Below are 26,241 nucleotides of genomic sequence, written 5' to 3'. Positions count from 1 at the left end.
TTCCATACACAGTGGTCAGTGATTTTGGTACAATCAGTTTTCAAGCTCCACTCCCAGTTATACACATTATTATTATTATTATTATTAATTATTATTTAGTCATTTATCAGACGCTTTTATCCAAAGTGACTTACAGAGATTAGGGGGTGAACTATGCATCACAACTACTGCTGCAGAGTCACTTACAATAGTACCTCGGTTTTACGTCTCATCCAAAGGACAGAACACAAAGAGGTTAATTAACTTGTTCAAGGTCACACACAATGAATCAGTGGCTGAGCTGGGATTGAACCTCCTGATAACAAGCCATTTCTTTAACCATTGGCACACCAAGCCCCCCTACATGGTGTTTGAAAGTCGGCTTTTAAGCTTTGTTGTCCTGGTAGCAAGAATGGTCTTGGTCCTTGAATCATGGCCTTTCAGCAGCCTTGAGGTGTATAGCTGGACCATTTTATCACAAGACACTATGCCGGGACATGTCCACCTGCTATGTATTTGCTGTAAATGAATCCTGCATGCCCAAGTGGCATGTCAGCATCCCTCTGTATCTTTCCCTGTCTGTCAGCGGATAACCCTCTCTATTACAGTCCCAAACTATTTTAAACCAATTGAATGATTTAGATTAATATTGATTACAATAAGTCAAAAACACAATGATAGAATAAAGATGGATACTCTGCAGATTAACTGGGTAACAGAAGACAGCTTTTGAGTCATATACTGTCTACGATTTTCTTTATTTGTTTAATAGGTGTGTTTTAATCATAAGGCTTTTACTTTCTGTTGTTTTATTGAAAGTTTTGTCCTCTGTATGAGGCAATGTGATCTGCTGTATTATAGAATAGTTTAGGTGAAGGATGCAGGATATCCTTAATCTCATTAGTATAGATTGATTTCTTATGATATGAATGCAATGATTCAATCTTCTCAAGAAAACTATATACCGCTTAAATCATTCTAAGGGCAGAAAACTTATTTCATATTGAAAAGAGATTAAAGGGGTTTTTTGTGCATCCTTTTTTAAACAGAAGAAAAGCTACAACCATAATGTACAATCACAAGATCTGCTTTGTAGCGATATTTCACAGATGCATTAATATCTGTGGGATATGCCAAAGCATCTGCTAGATACATTTAAAATATATTTAATAAACTAAATATGAGAGCCACACCCAAAATTAAAACATGAGCCCAATCATTGCCCCCCTCCCCCCAATGTGGTAAAAGTTAATAAAATGTTTTGAGCAGAATACTGTAATTTATCCCATCCACCCTCACCCCCACCACTGTAGAAGTTAATGACATCAAATTGCACTATCCCACATCTTTAACATTCCATTCAATGGGTTTCAACCACAGTCTAACTTTTTATATTGAATGCCTAACTTATTCCATGTGAAAATGCTTTCCATCTGAGATGCATATATTTTACTGTCTTAAAATAGTTTGGGCCATTTTAATCTTTCCCTTTTTTAAAAAAGAATTACATGCACTGTTACAGTTGCTTGATTTTCATAACCTTGGTGTACAAATTATAATGATCTCAGTCGTCATTATCTAATAGGGCAGTTTTTGTAAATGTAAAACCATATACTGTATGCCATGAACATGGCATACCCAAGAACAGGAAGTGTTTGAGTACTGCAGAGTACAAATGTAGGGTTATTGTGAGGCAAAGTTAAACAATGGAGCTAAACGGATAGCTTGGACTAAGGAATGGCAAATGTCCCTAAGACAACTAATAAATGGTCTGTGAGCGGGCAGATGCAGCTAGTGAATGAAAAGGGCAGGATGGTGGCTGGTGGATTTTCTAATACAGTAATCACACAGTTTTGTCACAAATATATATTGCGTGCAACTGTCACTTTATAGAGATTTTAAAAATTAACTTGCAGGGTAGATCATATGCGTCCCAAAATGCCATTTTAGATCTCAGCTTTAACTTCTGTACAGCAATCGCTTTTCATTTTTTGGAAACCAGATTGACCTGGTGACCAATTCCAGTCACTTAAACCCTTAAACACCCAAGTTACACTGTTTAGTATGTGTTAAAATTGTTTCAGTTAGAGACCTATATCTGTTTGAGTAATAAGACATCTACAGCAGCCATCCTTATGTTCATAAATAAATTCAAAAATCCCAAGAATGAAATCACTGTCTTGATTCCATGCAGGAGACTGCACTGTACCAGGAACTACATCCACATGCACCTCTTTGTTTCGTTTATGCTGAGGGCCATCAGTATCTTTGTGAAAGATGCCGTGTTGTATTCTGGGTCAGCGCTGGAAGACATGGAGCAAGTTAGTGTGGAGGACCTTAAATCCATCACAGAGGCCCCCCCTGCAGACAAGACTCAGTTTGTAAGTAACAAAGGTCTTGTGAATGTAAATGTGTTGATTGGATTGTGGTTGAAAGGTCTAGGTATAAAAACACCAAAGACATTAAATCAATATTCAAACAAATCAAGTGCTACAGGTAGCAAGTACAGTATTTTTTGTAGGGTATACAGCAGAATATTGTATGGAACTGTAGCTCCAGAGCCTAAGATTGCCCAGTGTAAGTCAAAATTGTTTTTAGGAAGAAATGCTGGTATCATTTTCTATTCATAACTAAAACAAAGCTTGCATTTCATGGCTGGATTGTTTAACAGCACCAAGGAATCTACCTAGATTCCACCAACCACCTATGCATAGTATCACAGGATAAGTGGTTGATACAGACCATGTAGATTCTCAGGTGTTGTAAAATGCTACAAAAACATCTGTGACTTATTCCAGTGTTGTATAGGTTGTTAAAAACATGTTAGTAAAAAGAAAAAAATATATGATTTTGAAAAATGAAAATAAACCTGCTGTTGCAAAACTAAAAATAAAAAAAATAACCCCACAAAGTTGCTTAGCAGTATTACTACATTTGTAACATGAGGCATGTCACAGTTTCTTACTGTCTGTCACAAAAGCAGTTGCAAAATAAATTTAGTCTAAACGATCTTGATAAATCTGTGCCATTGTGGACAAAAGCAGGTTTAATGGGAAAGACACATTTTTCTGTCTGTAACCACTTAATATTCTTAAAGCTTTCTCTGAGATGGTCTTATTTTTTATTTTAGGTTGGCTGCAAGGTAGCTGTGACACTCTTCCTATATTTCTTGACAACAAACTACTACTGGATTCTGGTGGAAGGACTTTATCTCCACAGCCTAATTTTCATGACATTCTTCTCTGACAGAAAGTATCTTTGGGGATTCACTCTCATTGGTTGGGGTAAGTTCACCAGCATATGCACCAAACACACAATCTAATAAATACATACATTTCCATGGGTCTTATTTTGAGAACTGCACTATGGATTATCATTCTCACAAGTTGACATTTACAAGTAAGGCTTGTACCTACTATCAGGGTGGTCCCAATCACATTCTTGTCATGATGTGACAAACTTCAGTTAATCTATTCAGTCAATAATCTCCCATGCAATATGTGGATTTCAGATACTACTGATCTATTGAAAAATATTATAGTTCAGAGGTCAACCTGAGCAGACGTGTCTCAACTTCGTCCATTTTGGATTTTGTCCTCGACAAATTGTTTTGTGTCTCTGTTTCTGGTACTGTTCCTGTCTTCGAACCGGCTACAGTTGTTTTAATGTGCCGCGCCTCATAGCTCCAGCTCGGCAGCTTATAGCACATTAACCCAATGCATAGCATTTTGAGTGGTGCATAGCACTTCCGTGCATAGTACCCCGTACATCCTTTGCTGACACTCTCGAGGAGCTCCTTGCATGAGCCATCTGCGAGCTGCAGTGCTCTGTCTGTGTCTCGCTCTCCGGAGCACAAGACCAAGAAAGTGAAGAAGTGCAGGCACTCGCCCAGTGCAGATGTGTCAGCCTTACGGGCACAAATGACGCAGCTAGCAAGCACGGTTGCAGTCGTTGTTGGAGCGTCTTTTCAATTTGACAGCTCCCCCTGCACCCACTCCGGCTTTTGGGGTACTGGAGACCCCCTCACCTCCAGTACTGGTCCCTTCTTTCCCTCAGTCTCAACTGAATGAGGAGGAGCAGCACGATGTGGTGTCCCTGGCCGTCTCCATGGAGGAAGGCGAATTTGAGAGGAGAACGGAGGACCCCTTCTGTTTAGAGGGCTCCCCGTCTGCGACCTATATGGCTCTTAGCGGTCCGCTGGCGGCCCTTGTGAGCAGAACTGCTGCCCAGGTCCAGATCCACTGGACTGAGGAGACCCAGGTCTGTCGATCGGTTTTTGAAACCTCGGTGTCGACTACACAGCGCTGTAAGCCCCTCCCGGTCCTCCCAGATTTTGTGGAGGAGTTGCAGTCTTCGTGGGGCAGTCCAGCATCAGCACCCACTTGCTCCAGAGGGGTGGAAGCATTGTATGCCCTCCAGGGCGTGGAGAAGCTGGGGTTCCCATTGATTGCACGGTGGCTGCCTTAATGCAGACACTGACTATTTCAAAGCTGTTCCCTTAATAAACAAATAAACCCAAATAAACAGTGCAGGGTCACTGAGATGCATTTAAAAAGGGTATACAGTGCGGGGGCACTGGCAATGTACCAATCGCAACTGATGCAGGACCTGTCTGCCCAGCCTTCTCCTCATATTATTAATGAGCTGAGGCTGGTGAATGACAAGCTGCTCCTCATAGCTTGGCACAGTTGCCAAGCTAACAGACGTAACCTGGGAGCCCTTGTGGCTGCGCGACGCCAGCTTTGGCTCTACCAGGCCAGGGTCCCAGATGCGAACAAAGTGTCCCTGATCAACGCGCCCATCTCCCCCAGCTACACGTTCAGGCCAGCCATGGAAGAGATGCTACAGCGGTCTCACCGTGCGAGGAAGTCGTCAAAGCAGCTCACAGTGCTGCTTCCGCGACCCACACATACCCGGCACTAGGAGCAACAGCGATGGAGACCCAGAGCTGCTGCACCACAGATCATTGTGTGCACTGGGCAAGCAGGCAGTACCCCCGCAACCGACCCTCAGTGCCCAGAAGAGATCCTAGAGGCGCCCTCAACAGAGGCAACGCCAGCCGAACACAGCCCAGCAGGCTCGGCAACAGCAGCAGTAACCCTGATGGGCTCCGGCCTCAGGCCCTGCACCTGTTCAGCCAGCACCACCTTCTGGCATGGAGGCAATGCACCACCAATGCGTGGGTGCTTGCAACTGTCCACTCTGGCTACTCACTCCAGTTTCGAGCTGGACCTCCTCCCTTCCAGGGGCTTGTGAACACTTTGGTGTCTGACCCCACACAGGCCTCTGTCCTCACACAAGAATTGGACGCTTTACTCACAAAGCGTGCAATTCGCCTTGTAGAACGCCCATGTCAACAGGATGGTTTTTACTCAAGGTATTTTCTGGTACCAAAGCAGGACGACGGGCTCCGTCCCATTTTGGATCTCAGAGGCCAGAAAATATTCCTGAAGGAGAGGAAGTTCAAGATGCTAACTACCCGTCACATTCTCCAGGTGACTGGTTTGCAACCATGGACCTCCGGGATGTGTACTTCCTGTCCACAGAAAGTACCTCCACTTCGCCTTTCGGGGCAGCGTGTACAAGTTGTGTGTTCTGCCATTCGGTCTGTCTCTTGCTCCCAGGACTTTCTCCAAGTGCATGGACGCAGTTCTGGCACCCCTGCGGCTGCAGGAGGTCAAAGTCCTCAATTACTTGAACCACTGGCTCATCTGTGGCCAGTCGCGGGAGCAAGCCGGTGCAAGTGATGGTTTTCCTGGGGATCCGGCTGGATTCCCGCTCCATGCTCGCTTCCCTGTCGGCCGACAGGGTAAGCGCATTGCAAGCCTGTCTGTCCCTGTTTCATCTCAGACAGTCAGTGCAGGTGGTTCTGTGCCAACGGTTGCTAGGTCTGCTGGCCGCAGCCTCCTCTGTCCTCCCTCTCGGTATCCTCCATATTTGCCCCTTGCAGGCATGGCTTAATGCCCAAGTAGTTCACCCAGCCCGAGACAGACATCGCTGGCTGACGGTGTCTCGGTCATGCTGGTGTGCCCTGCTATGAGTGTAATACACCGGAGGGAGGTGCTGACCACGGACGCCTCCAACCTTGGTTGGGGGGCGGTTTGGAACGGCAGGGGGACCCGTGGGGTCTGGACTGGCAGGTGGCAGTCCGCCCACATCAGTGCCCTGGAACTGAGGGCAGTGTACCTGATCGCAGCAATGACATCGACCTTGTTTAACTTTTGGTTCAAAAACACCAAATGTGATTTATTTTTATTATTATTATTATTATTATTATTTTTATTTTTATTTTTATTTTTATTTTTATTATTATTATTATTATTATTATTTATTTCTTAGCCGACACCCTTATCCAGGACGACTTACAATTGTTACAAGATATCACATTATTTTTACATACAATTACCCATTTATACAGTTGGGTTTTACTGGAGCAATCTAGGTAAAATACCTTGCTCAAGGGTACAGCAGCAGTGTCTTCCATCTGGGATTGAACCCACAACTCTCCGGTCAAGAGTCCAGAGTCCTAACCACTACTCCACACTGCTGCCCATGATTTGTGACTATGTCCAGAGAGGCAGGCAGAGAAAACTAACCATCATCATCAGGGTACAAGTGCAGCATTGCTGGGCAGACATGATCCACAATAGTAATATAGTGTTGCAGGTACTATCTCATGTCAGATCAGCCTTTTTTACAGGCATGTATGTTTATAATATTATGCGGTCTGAGGTTGCTGAGTTGTGTTTTGATTTATATTTAAAACTTTAAATGCTTATATCTCAGAATTATCATTTGTAGTGATGACAATGTTTTTGCTCCCAGCCAGTGGTTAGGCTTTTTTTATGAATTCAGCTTTTTCTTGAAACAATAAGTAAAAGTTGACAAAAATACCAGGATGACACTGGTGATTTTATATTGCTGCATTTACTGAACACAATAATGTAGATTATTAAATGTATTTACTAGATTTTGGTTATTGCTTCTATGAATGATCCCTATTGGTAATGGCGTTTAGACTTGAAATACAATATGGATTTGTTATTATAGACGTCAAGGCTGAACTAGACAGAAGAAGGTGAATTAATTGTCATGTTTGTGTTTCTTAAGTACTTGGAGTTATTGAATGTATGCATAGGTTAGTTTCTTTATTTTCTTTGACAAGAAGAGGAGGGTGTAGGGTCCACCATGAGCAGCCAGGATAGCAGTGTGACCGGTCTACTGGTTTAAATTGTTCTGGAGGGATTACATAACCATTACATACATTTAGAAAAAAATGATAAAACTGCTTTATATTATCATTTGTATTTTTTATTTAAGTGATACCAAATTCCATACATACTGTGGAAGAAGATTTAAAATCCATCTCTGATGAGGGTTTGATAACTGCAAAAAAAAAAATGAAGATTTGTAACTGAATTAAAGAAACTCAATTTAAGATATAATTATAATGTATATTTATAAAATGTAATGAAGCATAGTGAAAGCATTGCAAAGCCCAGGTATGGTAAACAAATATTAAAATAATGACAAACCGTATTAAACTATGGTAAATGCATAGTATAATTATGATAAATTATAGATCCAACGACAAATCAGTTTTATACATTGAAATATTATATAATTATTTTTAAAAAAAGTAATTTATTGGTGGAACTTAACCTTGGAGTGTTAAGTTTCTTTTTAGTATTAGAAAAAAAAATCTGGGATCCTTGTACTGGTAATAATATGGTTACTCTTGGGGAAGGAGAAGTCAGTAATTAATTAATCAATTGAGTTTCAAATGCCCAGGTTGTCAAATGCAGTTGTCAAATCAATTAAATGCTTGTATATAATTGTATATGCTAGTATAAAAAAAGTACAGTTCAGGTTAAATCTTTTCTCATACAGTGTCTCTTCAGGCTGTAAGCATCAAATGCAACCTCATGACCCTTTTCTTATATATAAACATTTAATGTTAGCTTGGTTTTGGTACCAGAGGGTCATATTCTTTCAGATCAAATGTCTTTTCAGATTAAAACATATAAATATCAACCAAGGTTACATTATTCTGGGAACAAATAACCTTCTGTGGTACTGTAAAGTTCACTATTTTTCAAAGAGTTATATTTTTTCATTTAAAGAACAACAGTTTGTGAGTAGGAAACTATCTTCAAGTTTTGCAGATCCTTTGTAATTCAATAACATCTCTTTGTCATTCAGGAGTTTGTTTGTTTGTTTGTTCTTACATTATTCCACTTTTACTTATAAGCTGCAGTTCTAAGCTTTGTTAAACTAAGCATTCTTTGTAATTGGGTGTTCTTATTTCAGTTTTTTTTTTTTTTTTTACTTCATAGCTTGATTTGTACCCTATAATGGAATTGTTAAATTAGATCTTAATCAGATTTCAAACATTCATGTAGCTGTGACTCTTATACATTTTATTGCATTAACTGCTCAATGTGGGCACTCTTTGTCTTTGAGAATAGTAATATTGTCGATAATATTACAAATGTCAGAGGCAGCATTTTCATAGTAACATACATTCTTTTAGCGACCACATCCTTCAGAATTTTGGTGATTTGCCAAAAACTTCTGACGCAGATTAACTGCCATCCTTCAAAAGTGTGTTATTGATTACATAAATACATATTATCTTGTGGATATGCATATTCCACAGAGAGTATTAAAGAATGTAAACACATCATGCAGTGTGCGTACTGTGTAATATATTTACTGGAAATAAGTGTTACTGTTTCTGCTTATGCCTCTGTTAATCTGAGTACATGATAACTATTTTCATTTGCAAAATCAATATATAATATTGATATAATAATGTTCTACTGTTAAATGATTATTCTCGCTCCCTAATGGGCTAAAACTGGTATCAGTGCTAGTCACAGTATTATCATCTTTTGTAATGTGTTTTATTAAATAAAAAAAGGGCTCTCATTATTTTTGCATTCTTGTTCAAAGGGTGTATTAATAGTCAGAGTACACACTTAAAATTAATGATGGCCAGTGAGTAAAATTCATCAATTTAACAATACTTGATTAAGTACTGTATGTGGCAATGTCACAGGAAAAAAAAAATACCTTGAAGTTCCCATCATTACGAACTGCCCATCAAGTTAATCATCTTGTTATGCTGTGTTTCTTTGTTCTTCGCACAGTCTTCTGGGACTATTGACAATGACTTGAATTACTGTCCATATTCATGTACTGCAATGTATTTGAAAGTCACTCTCGATAAAGCAGAAAAAAAAAATTACCAGCGACTCCCTTTAATACAGTAAATCATTTGTGGAAGTGCAGTAAATCGGTACAGCTGCATTTCAGGCTATGTCTTCGAATTACTTTAACTGGAGTATATAGCGGTCTGAAATTGCTGTTACAGTGTTGTTAAGTGCTGCTTGTACTTTAACTGGAGTTTTGTGGTGAATATTCATTCCTTTTTTCCTCCAATTTCATACATCCAGTCGATTTTATTGAAACATAATTTATTATTGAAAATATTTTTTTTATAGTTCAGAATTATGTACAGTTGTAGTCAAAAGTGTACATACCCCAATGGAAATTTATAATTTCTAGAAATTTCTCGTGAACTACGAATTTTAGGAAAAATCTTTTGTAGCAAGAGTTTTGCTTTTGTGGATGAGAGAAAAAAGTTACAAGAAATAGATGTCTACAATTAATTATTTCAGTAATTCAAAAACTCCAAAAATACCAATTCAAAAGTATTCATACCCTGCTATGATAGTATTGTCTACAAGGTGCTAGAAATCTCAATATTTTAATGCAGAATATATTCTAGAAAAGTCTAGAAAATGCAGGATTGTAGGTGAACATCCTTAGAGAGTATAAAAGGGTTAGGCATAGGATGATTGCTGTCATTACCAATAAGTCAATATGGGGAAGTAAAGTGCTATCTGAAGACCTTAGGCAGAAAATTATTTATTGTCATAAAGCTGGAGAACGATACAAGAAGATTTCCAAGCATTTGAGTATTCCTATTTCAGCTATTGTTTCTAGTATCAAGAAGTTCAAGACTCACGGTACTGTCACAACGCTCCCTCAGTCTAGAAGAAAGAAGGTTCTTTCACCAAGAACAAGTAGAAGAATTGAGAGGAAGGTTACTAACAATCTGAGATTGACTGCCAAAGATATTCAAAGTGAATTGGCTGCAAGTGGGACTGGGGTTGGTCACAGGCAAGGAAAAAGCCCAAACGTCACAAGGATATTCATAGTTGTGTGGGACAATGCAGCTTTAAAATCTTAAAAACAGAAAATACTCACATGGATAACTACCTAAAAACTTTACAGACAAAAACTACAGAAACTTTTGTCATGCAGTTCACTAATTGCTTATCATTGGTAATGCCATTTGTAATGCCATTTATTAACTCTGTCAAGAAGTAAAACTTAGGCATTACAGCTCCTGCATTGTACACACTGTGTGTATTAATTCTGTATGCACAGCGCATACAATGTGGATGCTGTAGTGTCCAATATCTACATCATCACAAGGAACATACTGTACTGTATCTCGTGGAACTATTCTTGGCAATGTGTTGCAAATTTGCCATACATGGGACATTCTATAGGGCTTTAGGGCATGGCTGGAACTCCGGGATCAAAAGTTGCTGGATATAGTGAATGTCAAAATGAAAGTGAGACTGTAATGCTGTAATGATTGTAATGAGCTTAGACTGAGTATGTATTTTAGCCTCTTTTGTCTCCTGTGATATATTGTTGTTGATGCATAAAAAGTCAACTGTCACAGAAAAGATGTATAAATTTTAGTTGGCTAAAAATAACTTAAAGCAAATAATATTTACTGCAGCTTATTATATAGTGCTAAATGAGTCATTATGACACAGCACCTTTAGATGTCTCATTGTTTACACTTTTTCACCAAAAAAGCAATGTGGACAAGCAGACAGTTGAATACTACAGTATAATCATCTTAAGGCGGAAAGCCAAATATTATTTTACAGTATCTTGAAATTTTTTGCCGCCTTATCAGTTTTTGTATATCACATACTCTATTTCTGACCTTCATTTCACGATTTATAAACCAATATTTGAAAGCATATTTTATATATATATATATAATACTTATTAAGTAAAAAGGCAAAATGTTTTCTTGGAAATTAAACTATTTCTGTGCTGCAGGAGTCCCAGCTGTGATTGTCACTGTGTGGGCGAGTGTGAGAGCAATTCTTGCAGACACAGAGTAAGTATTTTCTGGAAATCCATGAACCTCTTTTAAAGCGGCAGGTGGTTAAAATGCTGGACCTCAACAGCATGCCCCAAAATTTGTAAGCACAGCAGAAAATGCAGTGCAACACTATGACAGTCTATATAATGGGCTGGATATTGTTGTTTTTATTTCCACACATGCAATAAAAGCTGTAGGTACCAACAAATACCTATGAGCTACAATTTGTTACCTCCCCAAAACCAGCTCTATATCATAGGAAAGTGGTTTTCAAACTGTTCAAAGGTGGTGGGTACCTAGGCAGTTTTTTCCATGGACCACTACTAGCTTTGGACCAAAAAAATATGTATTTATACTGTGAACTATACCAATAGGCATTTCATTAATATTAAAACTTTTTAAAAAACTTTTTTTTTTTTTTTTTTTTTACAAAATGTGATTGTATTTGCAAATGGTAGTATTTGGTTACATATTAGCAAGGAAAACTATTACATCTTCTGAATCAATAGATTATAGCAAGTAGAATGTTCTTGGGAACCACATAGTTTGGTTGTTGATATGTTGTGTTATGAGTAGTAGAATAATGCAGCTGCATTACGTAGGGGATATTTCAGGGACCACCTGAGTTTTTTTTTTATGTCTTAACATACTTATTTAAGGTAGAAATCACAACTTACCATGTCTGTGTGCTGCATTAATACCTTCAATAACCAATTACTTTCCATTACCAACTCAGACAGCCTTGACTACAGCAAATCTGAAATGCATGGTTCCTCAGCACAGTCTAATTAAGAAAACAATGACAGTCAACAGGGTGTGGTCATTGTGTAATATGCCTCTGATGTATACAATGATTTTGAGATGGTTAAGGAATGGAAATTAATTCAGGTACAGTTGGGGTGGGATTTTAAAATGTGTTTAGTCCATTTTATAAATCATTTTTATAAAGTAATCTACGTAATCAGAAATGTATAGTGTACTATTGATCATTCTGGCCATTGTTAAAGGTTTTCTGGTTTAAATTATGTACAGTTGATTGGTGCTAATCCAAACTCATTGGGACCAGGCCCTGTTCAGATCAGAGAGTACTGATCATGATCTGTACTATACTAAAAAAACAACTTTTCTAGTTTTTGTTTTATGTTTTACATGTCATCAAAAAACACACATTGAAAAAAAGAACAGAGGCAGCTGTAAACAACTCTTGCCTCCTCTCTACAGGTGCTGGGATCTCAGTGCTGGCAGCTTAAAATGGATTGTTCAAGTCCCTATATTGGCAGCAGTAATGGTAAGTAATTATTTTGGGTTGTTCTATCACAAAGTTATTCAACCAGAAGTATTAAACATATCAACCTCTGCTATCATTTTTGCGTTAGTGGTTTCTTATATCATTTTAAAAGTTAAATTAACTGTTGCAACAAAAGGTACTGGACAAAATGTCCAGAAGTTTCCTACAGTATGTATATGTCCAGTATTACTGTGTCATCAAGTGTTAACTATATAATTATACAATTTTCTTAAACTCTCCTGTACTTTCACCTCTGAAACTATAGGGATAGGAACAACAGTTATACCTTAAGCTTATGTAACAGGGACCCAACACAAAAAATAGATAAAGATAATTCAGAAAAGCAGACCTAAAAGGTATACTCAAGAAAGGCACTAGACCAAAAATATCAAAAGTTTTAGAAGTTTACAATGGTAGACAAATGCACAAAATCCCGTTTTGTAATACAGGTACAATTAAAAGAAAAGACACACATGTATGATGTATATAAATATTGAGACTTATGGACAAGGCAATTCTCAAATATAGCAGCAAGCATATACACTGGATATCTAAAAAATGTTTTAGTAAACTACTTAAATAGCCAATAAATAGGCAAATCATGCCAATATTTCTCCCACAAGTGTATTATAGTTGATAGATTAGCATATAAATACCAGGCTAATACATCTATTTAAATCAGGTTATTTAGAGTTAGACATATAAAATACAGATGCAATGTGTACTCAAAAATGGCCAACTGAATGTAAAACCCTCAGGTGCGTTTAAACTGGAGCTACAATTATCCACCTAAACAAAGCAATCTCCAATCAATCAATTAGTGTCAATAGGAGGAGAATTGACACAGCCACATATTAAGTGCTTATTGAAAAGAAAAGGTGCCTAACTACTTACTTAAATAACATGTAAATGTAACTATTTTTAAGTGAATAAAGAGCATTTGATTTCACATTTTATTACAAGTGTCATTGCATTGTACTTAAATGCTGTACATGTAGTTTCAGTTAAAAATAAACGGTGGGCTTTGAAACTGAAACTAGTCAGTCGTACAAGGAGCATTAGAATGTGGCAAGCATTGTAACACATTCTGTAACAGTATGTAGCAGAAAGCCCACAAGTGGTCAGAAATTCAAAGCTTTATTTTCACTTAGAGATGTTCCATCTGCTAATACCAAAAGATGATTCAAAGGAGCACTCTATTGTAGGGGGTGCCAGTATTTGGATAACTTTTTTTTTTTTTTGTCAACTGATCATTGACAATATCCCTTACAATAAACTGATGAAATGTTGCTAGATAACCAAACTTTAACATTGGTTTTCTGGGAAAAAAGTAACTGACTTGCAAATATTTTCTTTTTGTGTACAAGTGTCTGTTAGAAAAGGAATGACAAAAAAAAAAAAAAAAAAAACATAATCCTAGGAGCAAATCTTCAAATTACAGCTTGTTTTCGCAATGTGACCAATGTTACAGAAGCTGAGATTGTCTGCCCATGTTTAAAGTACACAAGCATCATATTATTAATGATTAAGTCACATGTCGCTTGATAAAGAGTGCATTGCCTAAGTCACTTTCCCAGCCAAATTATCTTCATTTAGCTCACTTCCCCGCTCTGGCATAAAGCAGGGTCTCTTTGAAACCAAGATGACATGCTCAAAAATCATGAATATATTCAAATAAATGGTTGTCACGGATCAATTGAACTACCTGAATGTTCACTTAAATGGATTCAGAAACATGGAAGCAATTTAGTAGTTACAGGCATTCCAGTTAATTTTTTTTTTTTTTTTTTTTATACAACCCCACAAATTTCCTTTTGCATGGCGGAAAATCATGTGGGTTGTCTGAATATATATATATATATTCATTCAAATTGCATGGCTGATTTCTAGTTTCTGACAGCATTTATGAACGGATGGGATTATGTACTTTCAGTCAGTTCTGCACTGTTGGCAGTGTTGAATATTTTGTAAATTGAACAACGCTTTTAAGCCTTTATCACATCAGGCCTTATGGGCAACACTGCAGCTTAAGAATACATTATAAACAATCAATAATTCAACCTTAAATAATACTATAAAGTTAGTATTAATAAAACAGATGCAATGCAATGTTATAAGAACATGTACGGCATTTACAGTACATGTATAAGAAACATTAGAATAACTTTGTAACATGACATGCAGCTTTACTATATATTGACAAAACATTTCTGTTTGTAAATTTTTTTAGGTAAATTTTGTTCTATTTCTAAACATAATCAGAGTCTTAGCAACAAAATTAAGAGAGACAAATGCCGGAAGATGTGACACAAGACAGCAATATAGGTAAGTAATGATGTGTCCTCAAGTAAAGGGTGTATTTTTTAAAGGTAACATAGGGCCTGAAATTGCTCACTGCATACCATTGAAAAAATAGGCCTCTGTTGGACAGTCATACCAAGAACTTTTAAAGGAAATGTTGAATGAAATAATAGATCGATTAAGTGATAAGCCATGACAGGATGTACACCCTTCTCTCTAATAATTTCTTGCACTACCCGTGAAATGTGATTATTAGACATCAGTGCACATTCTCACAAAAAAAAGCATTCGATTTTAAACTTTAAATTAAGTTTCACTGAATCTGTACAACACAACCCCTCTTAACCCCGGCTTCAAATGTGCTCTTGCCGCGACCAAACAGATTTGAGATTTTAAAGGAAAGGCATCAAAAGAACTTGATTTAACATTTTGAAGTTTAACATATCAATAATTATGATAAAAGATGAATATCTAAGTGGCCTGAAGTCCTTAACAACCAACATTTTTTAACCCTTTGCCGACTCTAAAAATGCTATCTTTTTGAGGCCTGACTGACATGACTTGACTTTAGCTCTTGTATCAGTTGCTCATATTTATTTTCAGAATTTCACTGGAATATTTTGGTGTTTTATTTTTACAATTGAAAACTGGGAGAAAATCAGTGGGCAAAAAAAAAAAACAATCTTGGGAAAATAATCTGAATGTATAACTCTCAACAATATGATTGTTTTGGTGCTGTGCATCGTTAAAATACAAATTAAAAGCAACATACTTGTTCAACGTTATTTATTAATGTGCTCTCAACAACTGACCAATAGCCTCTTATATTTTAAGCATCTCAATGAAATTCAACATTCGCACACTTTAAAGTAGTGTTATCTCACATTATAAAAACAGCTGCAAAACACAGAATCATGCCTCAACCATATTGCAATGACACAAAAAACACTGCATGCAGTAGACCTATAGTACGACCTACGGTTTTGATTTGAATGGTTTGGTGGTGCGCAGGCTCATCTACTTCAGATTCTTCACTAGAATCATCTTCTCCTTGTGTCATCCCATCAACATCATATGTAAAACAAATCTTATTTCTTTCAGCACTCTTGGTAATTTATTTGTAATAAATATTTTGTTAATTTATTTTTGGGTTAACATTTTGGGTAATTTAGTATGATTTCAGGTAAGCTTTGTACTTGTGATCGGTGAATCTTCCGGCAGAAATTAAACTAACTGCGTTTTGATTGACTCTAAAATCTGAAAGGAAGTTTTTTTGCAATTAGAAACTGGTAAACATTGGCTTTATTGTCAATTTAAACATTTTAAATCTTTAATTTCCAGGTGTATTTATCATTTCAATATTTTGCTTTCCTTTTTTTAGACATTGTATCTTTGAGGCTTTGACTTATTATCTAACATTGAATGAACAGGCTAACAATTTTTGCCATTTTTAGTTTTTTTTTTCACAGAAGATTGTACATAGGGTTAGGGGCTGCTCTAGCCACACAAAGTTAAGTTGATTTAAAAAAAAAAAAAAAAAATCTTGCATGTCTTCCAAAGTAAGTTTAAGTTTACTTTTCCTTACTTTTCTTCAATATTTTTTAACCATGCCACAGCTCCCTGTATACACATTATACAACATTTACTTTGCTGTACAATTTAAACTTCATTTGACATTCCCTTCAAAAGTTAGTTACAAAAGTTCCTAAAAACCATATATATGCACAAATTATAAAATACATTATCTTATTCTTTATATGGGGTTGGTAAAAAATAAATAAAAAATAGGAGAACAACCAATTATTTTACTGTCCACAGAAAGCTGCTGAAGTCCACACTGGTCCTGATGCCTCTTTTTGGAGTTCACTACATTGTCTTCATGGCTATGCCGTACACTGACGTTTCAGGGATTCCATGGCAGATCCAGATGCACTATGAGATGCTGTTTAATTCATTCCAGGTACAGTGCGCTCAAATCGAATTATTCAACATCAGTCCTCCATTCCTCCATGTGTAACCATGAAGCTGTTCAGATCATGAAAGTCAATTGTTTTCTTTGTTGTGCTAATTGTTTTCTTTGTTGTTTTATAGGGATTCTTTGTTGCTATAATATATTGCTTCTGCAATGGTGAGGTAAATACTATTTCTATTCCAGCTTGTATTTACTAAAAGTTTGTAACACAAGAAAATAAATGGCATGCTGTATCAAACATCCTTTTCCATGGAAAAGGATGGAAAATTACCCCAATTCAGCTAGAATTATATAAGGAATCATTATTTTAACACAGTGGGACATACATTTATTTTTTACATTTACTTAGCTCCTGTTTTTTTTTTTTTGCTTTAATAGGTCCAGGCAGAGATTAAGAAGTCCTGGAGCAGATGGACATTGGCGCTGGATTTCAAAAGAAAGGCTCGGAGTGGCAGCACCACATACAGCTACGGACCCATGGTGTCGCACACCAGCATCACAAATGTAACAGCAAGAGGCTCTTCAGCCCTGCATCACACCACCCGCTTGGCACCTGCCTTCAAAAATGGGCACCGCAACCTACCCGGTTATGTCAAAAACGGCTCGGTTTCAGAGAACTCTGTTCCTTCTTCAGGGCAGGAGCTGTATTTCAAAGAGGAAGAGCAAGAAAACATGTCTGGACCTTGCGAAAATAACAAGCCTACTATAATGGTGGAGGAGGAAAGGGAAACCGTAATGTGAAGTACATTGATGCTTAAAAAATACCTCGTTTCCATGCACCACTCAACCAGGTTGAAAACCCTGCTGCCCCTGATACTGCGTTTCCTTGTTAATTTATAAAACCCTCATTGGCTGCCAATCCGTGCTGCCCCTGAATTTCTTTCTGACCCTTTCCCAAAGCAGGATGGGTGGAAGTATGTCACAACACTGACCAATCAAGTGACAAGTGGGCGTAAACATTTAATCCACATCCGGGATGAACAGGTTTCTCCATGCTTTAATATTCGCATATCGTTTTTTTTAGTAACAAAAAGCTTGAAAAATTGTTAAGATTATCGGAAGCAAAGTAATAGCGCTCATCCTTTTGGTTTTGTAAACAAATGAATGCAACCTTAGCCACAAGGCTTGATGGGAAAGAACCGCCAGCATCCTTTGAAAACTCTGATTGCTTGGAGTTTTTTCACTCGACGGGTAGACTATCAATGGGGGTTCAGGAAGAATGCGGGAGAACCCGGATCAGCTCGGATTGGCAGTAAATCCGTGCTCATGGAAACGAGGAAGAGACTCACAAATGGGCTGGCCATGGAGGAACTAGATCACTTCAGATGCCCTCTGTTGATTGAGGTCTGTGGTGGAAAATGGGACATTCCATTAATGATCTAATCAGAGCTACATGAAATGACAAAAGAAAATCTCTTGGTTGAGGTCTGATGTAAATCATGAGTGAGACCATTTTTACTGGCCCAACTTAAATTGTCCGCGACATGTGCAGAACTCTAGTCACGTTCCACAAAAGGTGAAATACTACACTTTGTGTAAGGGTGTGTTATCTTTCAAATGAGCTTTACTGTCAATCTCAGCTAATGCCATTAATCACACAATTGCCCTGTACATTACATTTGTGATCTAAACACAGTTGATAAATGGATACATTGTTACTGCATTTTTAGTTTGATATAGATGCTAAAATTAATTATAAATAAAATACAGTAAATGCCTGTGACTTACCATTTGGTTTAACTGAAAGTCTTAGGGCCTGTTCACACTGGAGCTTTTTTTCGTACTCAGTATGGTTCAGTTCGTTTGGAGAGCAGTGTGAACATCAGAGTTCGATTGGCAAACGAACTGAACCAAACCGAACTGAGACCACTAGGAGAGATGGTCACAGACCGTTTGGCAAAATATCTGAGTTCGGTTTGCTTAAAAACATGAATGTGAACACTGGACGGTCTCTGTAGATTTGGCTGTACAGTTACTGCATACACAAACAGGTTGTAAAAATGTCCAGATGAGCGATATGGACAATGGAGGAAACAACGGCATTGTTAGAAATTTGATCAGATAAAAATAAAAATCAGACTGACAAAACCCAGTGTATTCGCTGTAATATCAACATACCTGGAAATTTATTAAAATTACCGTGGCTCCGGTTGGCTGGTGCGATTGGTATAACCTCTTTTTATTTATTTATTTTTTTTTTTTTAAAAAAAGCTGTTTTCTTTATTTTTGTAGAATTGTTCAAGTTCATGTTGAATGATGTGAACTGCCTCCAATCGCTTTCAGGATTCATCACTGACATTGGAGAAAAACAAAAAAAAAAATCACATTTGCAGAAAATACATCTGCATGTGGATTACTGTATCGATGTTGTGCCAGGGAGTGTGTAAGTACAAACTTTATTATACAATATATACAGTATTTAAGTTAAACATTCCGTTTTTGGCTCGTTGTCCAGTTTTTAACAAACGTCTGTTTGGGCAAAGTTATTCTTGGTGCGTACGTAAATATGTTTACCGGTGCTGCAAAAATGAAAACATAATTTATTTATCGCTGTACACACTCTATGCTAATGTTTTACACAAGGAGCTATATCCCTAAAAATGCATTCCTTATGTTGTCATTATTACAATACCGTAGTTCTTTTTTTTCAATATACGAGGATTTTATACAAATGAAAAAAAGCAAAACATTAAACAATATATACAGTAGGCTACTGTACTACTATTGTATTTGAATATTTACATAGCATGAAGAAGCAATGACAGAAAATGTAAACATCCGATGGTCTTTTATTAATAAAAAATGAGTTCACTTGATTATTTCTATATGAACACAAGTGAACTGAGTCCTGGGAAAACACGGAAGTGAACCACGAAAACGAGACCCAGTTAATTTCCAAACAAACTCAGTACGTTTGTACACAAGGCAAGTGTGAACAGCTTGCACATTGATACATTGTTTCAAAGCAAACAAACCGGACTGAGGACGTTTGAAATAAACCCAGTGTGAATACCCCCTTAATCTGTATGAAAGTGCTTTACCTGATAAAACTGTTTTATGAGAGGTAATTTTCTTCTACATTTAAAAAAAAACCCTCTAATAACTATCTAATTAATTATTTGCTCGTCTGCGCAAGATTGTCTTCTTTAGGTGATTCTGAGCTACTGCACAACGAACAATTTAACTTGGGATGATAATACTTAATGATCAACTTTCAATCACTTACTGTGCCTCCAGGGCCTGCTCATCTATCATCTGTAAAACATTTGCAAAACAAATGCTGAAATACTGATTTGTGAGCCAACTGATTTCAATAATGTTTTCCTGGGTACCAGTGTTTGATGGCCACTACCACAAATGCATATACCTAATAGCTGCCATTTTGGTCAAAATATTGATTTATTTTATTAGCATGTTTTCAGGCTTCCTTCACAAAACTGTCCTTAAAATGCATCCTGCGCAGGGGTATATTAAAAATTGGATTGGAATAGTTCTATTTTTGTTTAGCTGATACGATTCTGCAGCCTGAAGTGGGTGTGTATGTGTTGTGTATATAGTGTACATGTATATCCATTGCAACAGTACCGGTGGACCATGATGATGGATGTCTCTTATGTGACGTGGAAAGAGTTGCATGTTCTATGTCTCACCTGATGACGGCAGTCTGCAGTTGCTTGTGTTGTCTGGTTCCTTTGGCTGCTTGTGTGGGGGTGGGAATGGCGAGTTAGGGTTAAAATCCCTAATGCCACATTTCCTTGCTTTTATGGCGATGAGTTCAACCCTAAATGCTGTGTTAACATAGTTTTTTGCAATGAATATATATATATATATATATATATATATATATATATATATATATATATATATATATGTATGTACAGTTACCACTCCTGTTTCAGGTTTCCCTGACGGATAAATGAGAGTGACAGCAGCTTGTTACAGACGCTTCCATCCAAGCTTCTCTGGATTGATCTGTCGGCCCAGATGTTGATTACAGCAAATGTTTCTTCATCCCTGCTGCAATCTGGCTCATGCTGTATCTCAATCAACTAAAAATATGGCTAAACAGAATAAACAGAAGCATTCCTTGCGGAAGTGAAACCTTCACACAGGCATGGCTGTTTGTTATTGCATCGGCTCATGAACGGCTGTCAAGCATTTTGTCTCGCTCAACCTGGGTCAAAGCGTGTCGACCCACATCCTGAGGTGGGTTGCTGGGACTCAGGTTAACCCGGGTCCAACCCAGGTACGTGGTTTCACACTACGCGGGATAGTGACCCGGTTAGCCAGGACCAGGGTAGGAGTGCCAGTGTGAAAGGGGCTCTAGAAGAGTTTGGTGATTAAGCTTATAGATGCATCACTACTCTTCAATAAGGTATTCTGAATGTGCTGTATTATAAAACAGTTGTTCTGACCAAATTGCATCCATGTATCCATCTGCAACTGGGATTGACCTGAAAGTGATTTTAAATCAGACTTGATCAATTCTGTCAGCCACAGATTGAGATCAAATCGATTTCAATTGGGAATCTCTCCAACTTGAATTGATGGTGGTAGTTACCCAGTGAGATGCGAGAGGTATTAAAATCTCCAATTCTTGAAAAATATACGTCGGGTGAATAAGAAAGCTTTGAAGTATTTTATACTGTCAAGAGAGCATTAGAGATTGGAGTGTTCATTTATAAATATCAAAAATGTATTACATTGAGGTCTGGTTGCAGATTGGATTGTAAATTGTAGACTGCAGGCGGAGTGTGATAGAGGAACAAGATGAGATAGAGTTTTACAGACTGGTTTCGCAGTGCAGATGGAAATGTTGAATTATAACTATACTGTACATTAAAACTTGGAAACCTTAGAAGATGGGAAATCAGTTAGTCAAATACAGTAATTGGGGAAATGTATTTTGATTTATTATGTCTAACTAGTCAGTTATTGTATCAGGGTATGTGTCTTTAATAGATGGTCCATTGCATGCTGCTTTCCTTGTATATATATTTTTAATTGCCTATCATTGAATGAATGTGACAGTGTTTACAGTTCGTAAAGTTGTGGGTAATAATGTTTTAACAGCTTTATAAAGGCCTCTCTCAGAGTTAACAAAGATAACAAATAGTTATTTAGTTGGGAAACGTCACATTGATAGCTCACTCTTAAAGTTCTGCTTTTTAATTACCAGTTTTTAATTGTTATCATCTCTTTGCAAAATGCATGATTCTCTTCCAGAGAAGGCTATGTTTAAAGGCATACCATAAGAAAGCAGGACATTATATGTCCAAAATGACTTTTTAGAATGACCAAGTCTGAGCAAAGTTACAATAGTATTATATAATGTATGTATTTATTTATTTATTTAAAAATCTCTCAAGGAAAATAAATAAATAAAATAATGAAATAGTATTTCTCATTTCTATCAGTGTTATGTGAGTTGGGCATCAAGTGCATTTCATTAGAAAGGGTCGATATCCAAACGTAAATCAAAATAGTAGTAAAATAAAGAAGCACTTAAAACAAAGATGAGCAGGCTGTCTGGGGTTGTCTCAAATGTGTTATTGTTTTTAATAAAAGCCTCTCTGTCAGATTCAAAACACATTTTGCAGAGTATCGGTAGTTGATTTTAAATAATAACTTAAGTTTTAAAAAATGAAGTCGATATGAGCCAAGCAAGTAACATACCATTATTGAGGAGAACTGACAAGCCGTATTGCCCCCTGGTCAGAGGACTACGCCCAATTATTACTCTGTGCACTACACGGGGTGTTAATCTGATCACACCACAACAAGAATTTGGTAAATCTATTTTTTTCCATGCATCATCTTCTATCTTGTAGCATACAAAACTGCTTCTATCAGTTAACAGCTGCTAATTTGTCCTGTTTTCCAGGCACTGTAAAGTATGCATATTGTTTAAAGATCTATGAAGGTAAATACAATTAGGACTTTAGGTCACAGCAGTTTAGCACTGCAGATACTCTAAGTCCTTGTACTTTCCTGTGTGCATTCTTTTAGTATTGCAGTGCACCCCCTTTATAACACTGCAGTCGGAAGCCATAGTTAAGCAACTATGCTATTTGTGCTACTTATAATGAGAATACTAGTGTTAATGTAATGGCATTATGGGGCAAATGGGAGCCATGACCGTACCGCCTTATAACCTGTTCCGCAGTATAAAGAGCCGCCTTATAAAGGGGGAGCACTGTATAACACATTTGAGAGTTGTGCTCAGCACTCAAAATGGCATTCCTTTGAGTTCCTTGTTGGGTGTGAAGCCTATGTGTAAGTGAGAGTTGTTTTCGTTCCTTTTCTTTCTCGGATGGAGCGATTATTTCAGCATTGTGGCTTTGTTTAAATCTTTTTGTTTTCAAGACTTTTTCTTTTTAATATGCAATGGTCAAAAAAACACTGAACACACACTTTTGATCACCACAAGTCAAGCTCGTGATCATGTGACCACAAGGCTGTCGAGTACACTGTATACAGAATGTGTCAAAATTCAGTACAGTTGATACAGTTTAATATATAGGGGTACAAACGTGACTTTTTTTGTTTACCTTGGTAGGTACCCATGATAGATACTACTTAAGGCTAGTGTACAGTGTATTGCATCTCATAGCTAAGGGACAGAAAAGTCTAAGCTTAAAGCAATCGGCTATTTGATCACCAAAGAATGCCAAAATACTGAATGCAGAGATATCTAAACCCCTCCTACTGTATGCTTATGTTTTCCTATTTGGTTAAAGAACCTGGCCATGGTTACTTCCAGCAGCTCTCAGATAATAAAGGATTGCTTGGTGGTACAGCCTTTATGTATAGTAGAAAGTTGCATGAGGTTACGTCACAAATGGGATTTTCACTGCTGAAGTCTCATAAGACAGTTTGCAGGTAAGCTTGAGGAGGCCAAGATTGTCGGGGAACTACAAGAAGTCTGCAAATCGAATCTGACAAGGAAAATAGTAGAAGAAATAACTATAATTAAAGATTGGACCTAAATGTCAGAAAATGTCCTGTGATGCACAGAAAACAAAAATAGTGCATGCAGAAAGAGGGTGGCCATTATGAGACATCCACTCACTCAAAGTAAACATTTTCAGAAAAGGTCACAGCACAAACAAAAAACATAATCTTGAACAGCTGGTGCACCCTAGTTAAGGTGTTATTTTTTAATAACATAATATTCAAGAACAGAGACAATAAAATAATGTTTCTTTGGTAACTATGCTGGCATGAATAAAAGGCTGCAATACTTAAGTCATTGTAGCTAACAAAACAATTCCATAAATCTTACCTATTTTGCATATCTATTTGCTATATAGGTCTTAAACGTGCAGAATTGAAAGAAACACATGTTATTGCAAACTTGTATTTTAAATCATGATGGACCCTATGTATCATTGTATTCACTTAATATCTGGTTATTTTCATTTCATTTCCATCTTTCTCAGCACAACCCGGTACTATATGTTGTTTTCATTTGCTTTTTTTCGTTTGGTTCCTGAAGTTAGCATTTTTCAACTCATTAAACCTAACTGACATGTGAAGTTTCATTCATTTTTGCATAAGGATTTGTGTTACTTACCTATGATGTATAATGTGTTTTTCTATCGTAACTGTATTTTCACTATGGTACAAACATACGCCAGCCAGTCTGTTGTTGGCGTAACTGGTGGTAACTGGTCATGTTTCTCATTGTCAGATCATTAATATGTTGTTTTTTTTTAATAAAAAATAAAGAATTTAAAAAAACTGCAATCGAATTATGCCGGATGTTATCCACTGACTTGCAATAGAGGACCGTACATGGAGGAGTGCTTTAAAACTAAAGCTAAAATGTTGATTGGTTATTACAGGGAAGCAGCTGATTGGTTATTACAGTTTTTTCTCAATTGCTACAGCAAAATTTCTGAAACTAATAGCGCAATTCTCAAAATAGTTAGCACAAACAGCAAAACTGACTCCTCATTTGAAAAACTACCAACACATGTCTCTGCTTAACACACCAAATGCAAAATTCTAAACCATCTGTATGGTTCACTTAATGCAAATTCCATCACTTTAATACAAGTTTCATTAGTGAGTGTCTTTTTCTAAACACATACATCTGTGTGCTGTTGCTCACTATTGATGCTCATTACTTTAAATAAACATTCCACACATGGAAATGCAAATTCCTCAACGTTTCAATCTATAATCAGATGTCACTCATGCATAAAAGGTTGATGTTACAAATTGTGCTGAAACATGGAACAGGCAGGAGAAGGTTGACAAGTTGGTGGACATGGTCGTGGACGTGGACGTGGATGTTGACGTGGACGTGAACAGAGGATTGATCGTGGTTATGGTCGTGGTATTTGACACAGGAGACAGCCAGCCCGGGTGAGAGCACAGCGTATTGCTGTAACAAATGAAATCCGGCAACAGTTGTGGGCCATGTCATCAACTGCAGTATGACAATGAAGGAAGCAGGGCTGGCAGTGCAACCAAGTCTGCGGCGATCAACAGTTACATCTACAATTCGTACATTTCGAACTGAGAATAGGTCAGTGTGAACAGCAGTATTTTACAGTTTTTCTCAATGGCTAAAGCAAAATTCCAGAAACTATTAGCACAATTCTCAAAACAGTTAACACAAACACCAAAACGGAGTTCTAATTTACTAAACTATTCACACGTTTCACAGGTTTACATTCAAATTGCACAATTATAAACCATATATTCAATTGCCTAAATGCAAGTGTTATACTTTAATACATGTTTCACATGTGAATGTCTTCTTAATTCTAAATTTAGTATACATTTTAATGTTTGATTTTGTGAGTTTTGTAATTGGGTGAAATATTTTGGATTAAATAGAGGTATTTTCTTTTGCTTGTATACTTAAACACGAAAGCTGTAATTATCTCTTGATTTGGTGTAAGCATTTGGTTATGCATAAAATTTGGCATGGAAACTTAGTTTTGCCACTGTGTGAAGCTTTTTCTAATTGAGCAGATGGTTCTGGTGTTTGTGTTAACAGTTTTGAGAAATGTGCAAATTTCTGGAATTTTGCTTTTGCCATTGAGAAAAACTGTATGTAACCTCTTACATGTATTTATAGAGTTTGCAGCTTGCATGTTGACACAGCTCCCTACTTTGTTTTACACATTACATATGGATATGGATTGTACATTAGTATATCAATATTCAATTTTTCTTTTTTTTTTCAGGATTGAAAGAGCAGCTGCCCATGGCGGAGAGCATCCACTGTCACGTAGACGTAATTATGTGGCCAGACAGATCCGAGTAGCTCAGTGATGCGGAATGAAAATGTAATTGTAATACCAGGCACTGATCTCACAAGTTTATTATTTTTTAAATTATAAATATAGTGCCCATGAAATAGCAAAAACATTACAAGTTGTGTGTGTGTACTGGTTTTATACTGGTGTATAAACCTTTGAGTTACATGATCGGTTTACGGTTGAAAGAAAAGTGTTTTATTTTGGTTAAAGAGTTAAACGATAT

The 26,241-nt window shown here is 37.1% G+C and overlaps 1 protein-coding gene across 1 annotated transcript in view; it reads left to right on the top strand.

Annotated features, from left to right (window-relative positions):
• LOC117435253 (parathyroid hormone/parathyroid hormone-related peptide receptor-like) overlaps positions 1-20,577 on the top strand; it is a 121,275-nt gene extending 100,698 nt beyond the window's left edge. Inside the window, exons 6-13 of the mRNA XM_059017858.1 lie at positions 2,174-2,360; positions 3,110-3,263; positions 11,134-11,194; positions 12,401-12,467; positions 14,698-14,792; positions 16,587-16,728; positions 16,860-16,901; positions 17,119-20,577. Coding sequence (XP_058873841.1) covers positions 2,174-2,360; positions 3,110-3,263; positions 11,134-11,194; positions 12,401-12,467; positions 14,698-14,792; positions 16,587-16,728; positions 16,860-16,901; positions 17,119-17,481 — 1,111 coding nt within the window. The 3' untranslated portion in view covers positions 17,482-20,577. The remainder of the gene's footprint in view (positions 1-2,173; positions 2,361-3,109; positions 3,264-11,133; positions 11,195-12,400; positions 12,468-14,697; positions 14,793-16,586; positions 16,729-16,859; positions 16,902-17,118) is intronic.
• The last annotated feature ends 5,664 nt before the right edge of the window (positions 20,578-26,241 follow it).

Source organism: Acipenser ruthenus, chromosome 3 (assembly GCF_902713425.1).
Source record: "Acipenser ruthenus chromosome 3, fAciRut3.2 maternal haplotype, whole genome shotgun sequence".
NCBI lineage: Eukaryota > Metazoa > Chordata > Actinopteri > Acipenseriformes > Acipenseridae > Acipenser > Acipenser ruthenus.
This window is presented reverse-complemented; position numbering and strand designations above follow the sequence as displayed.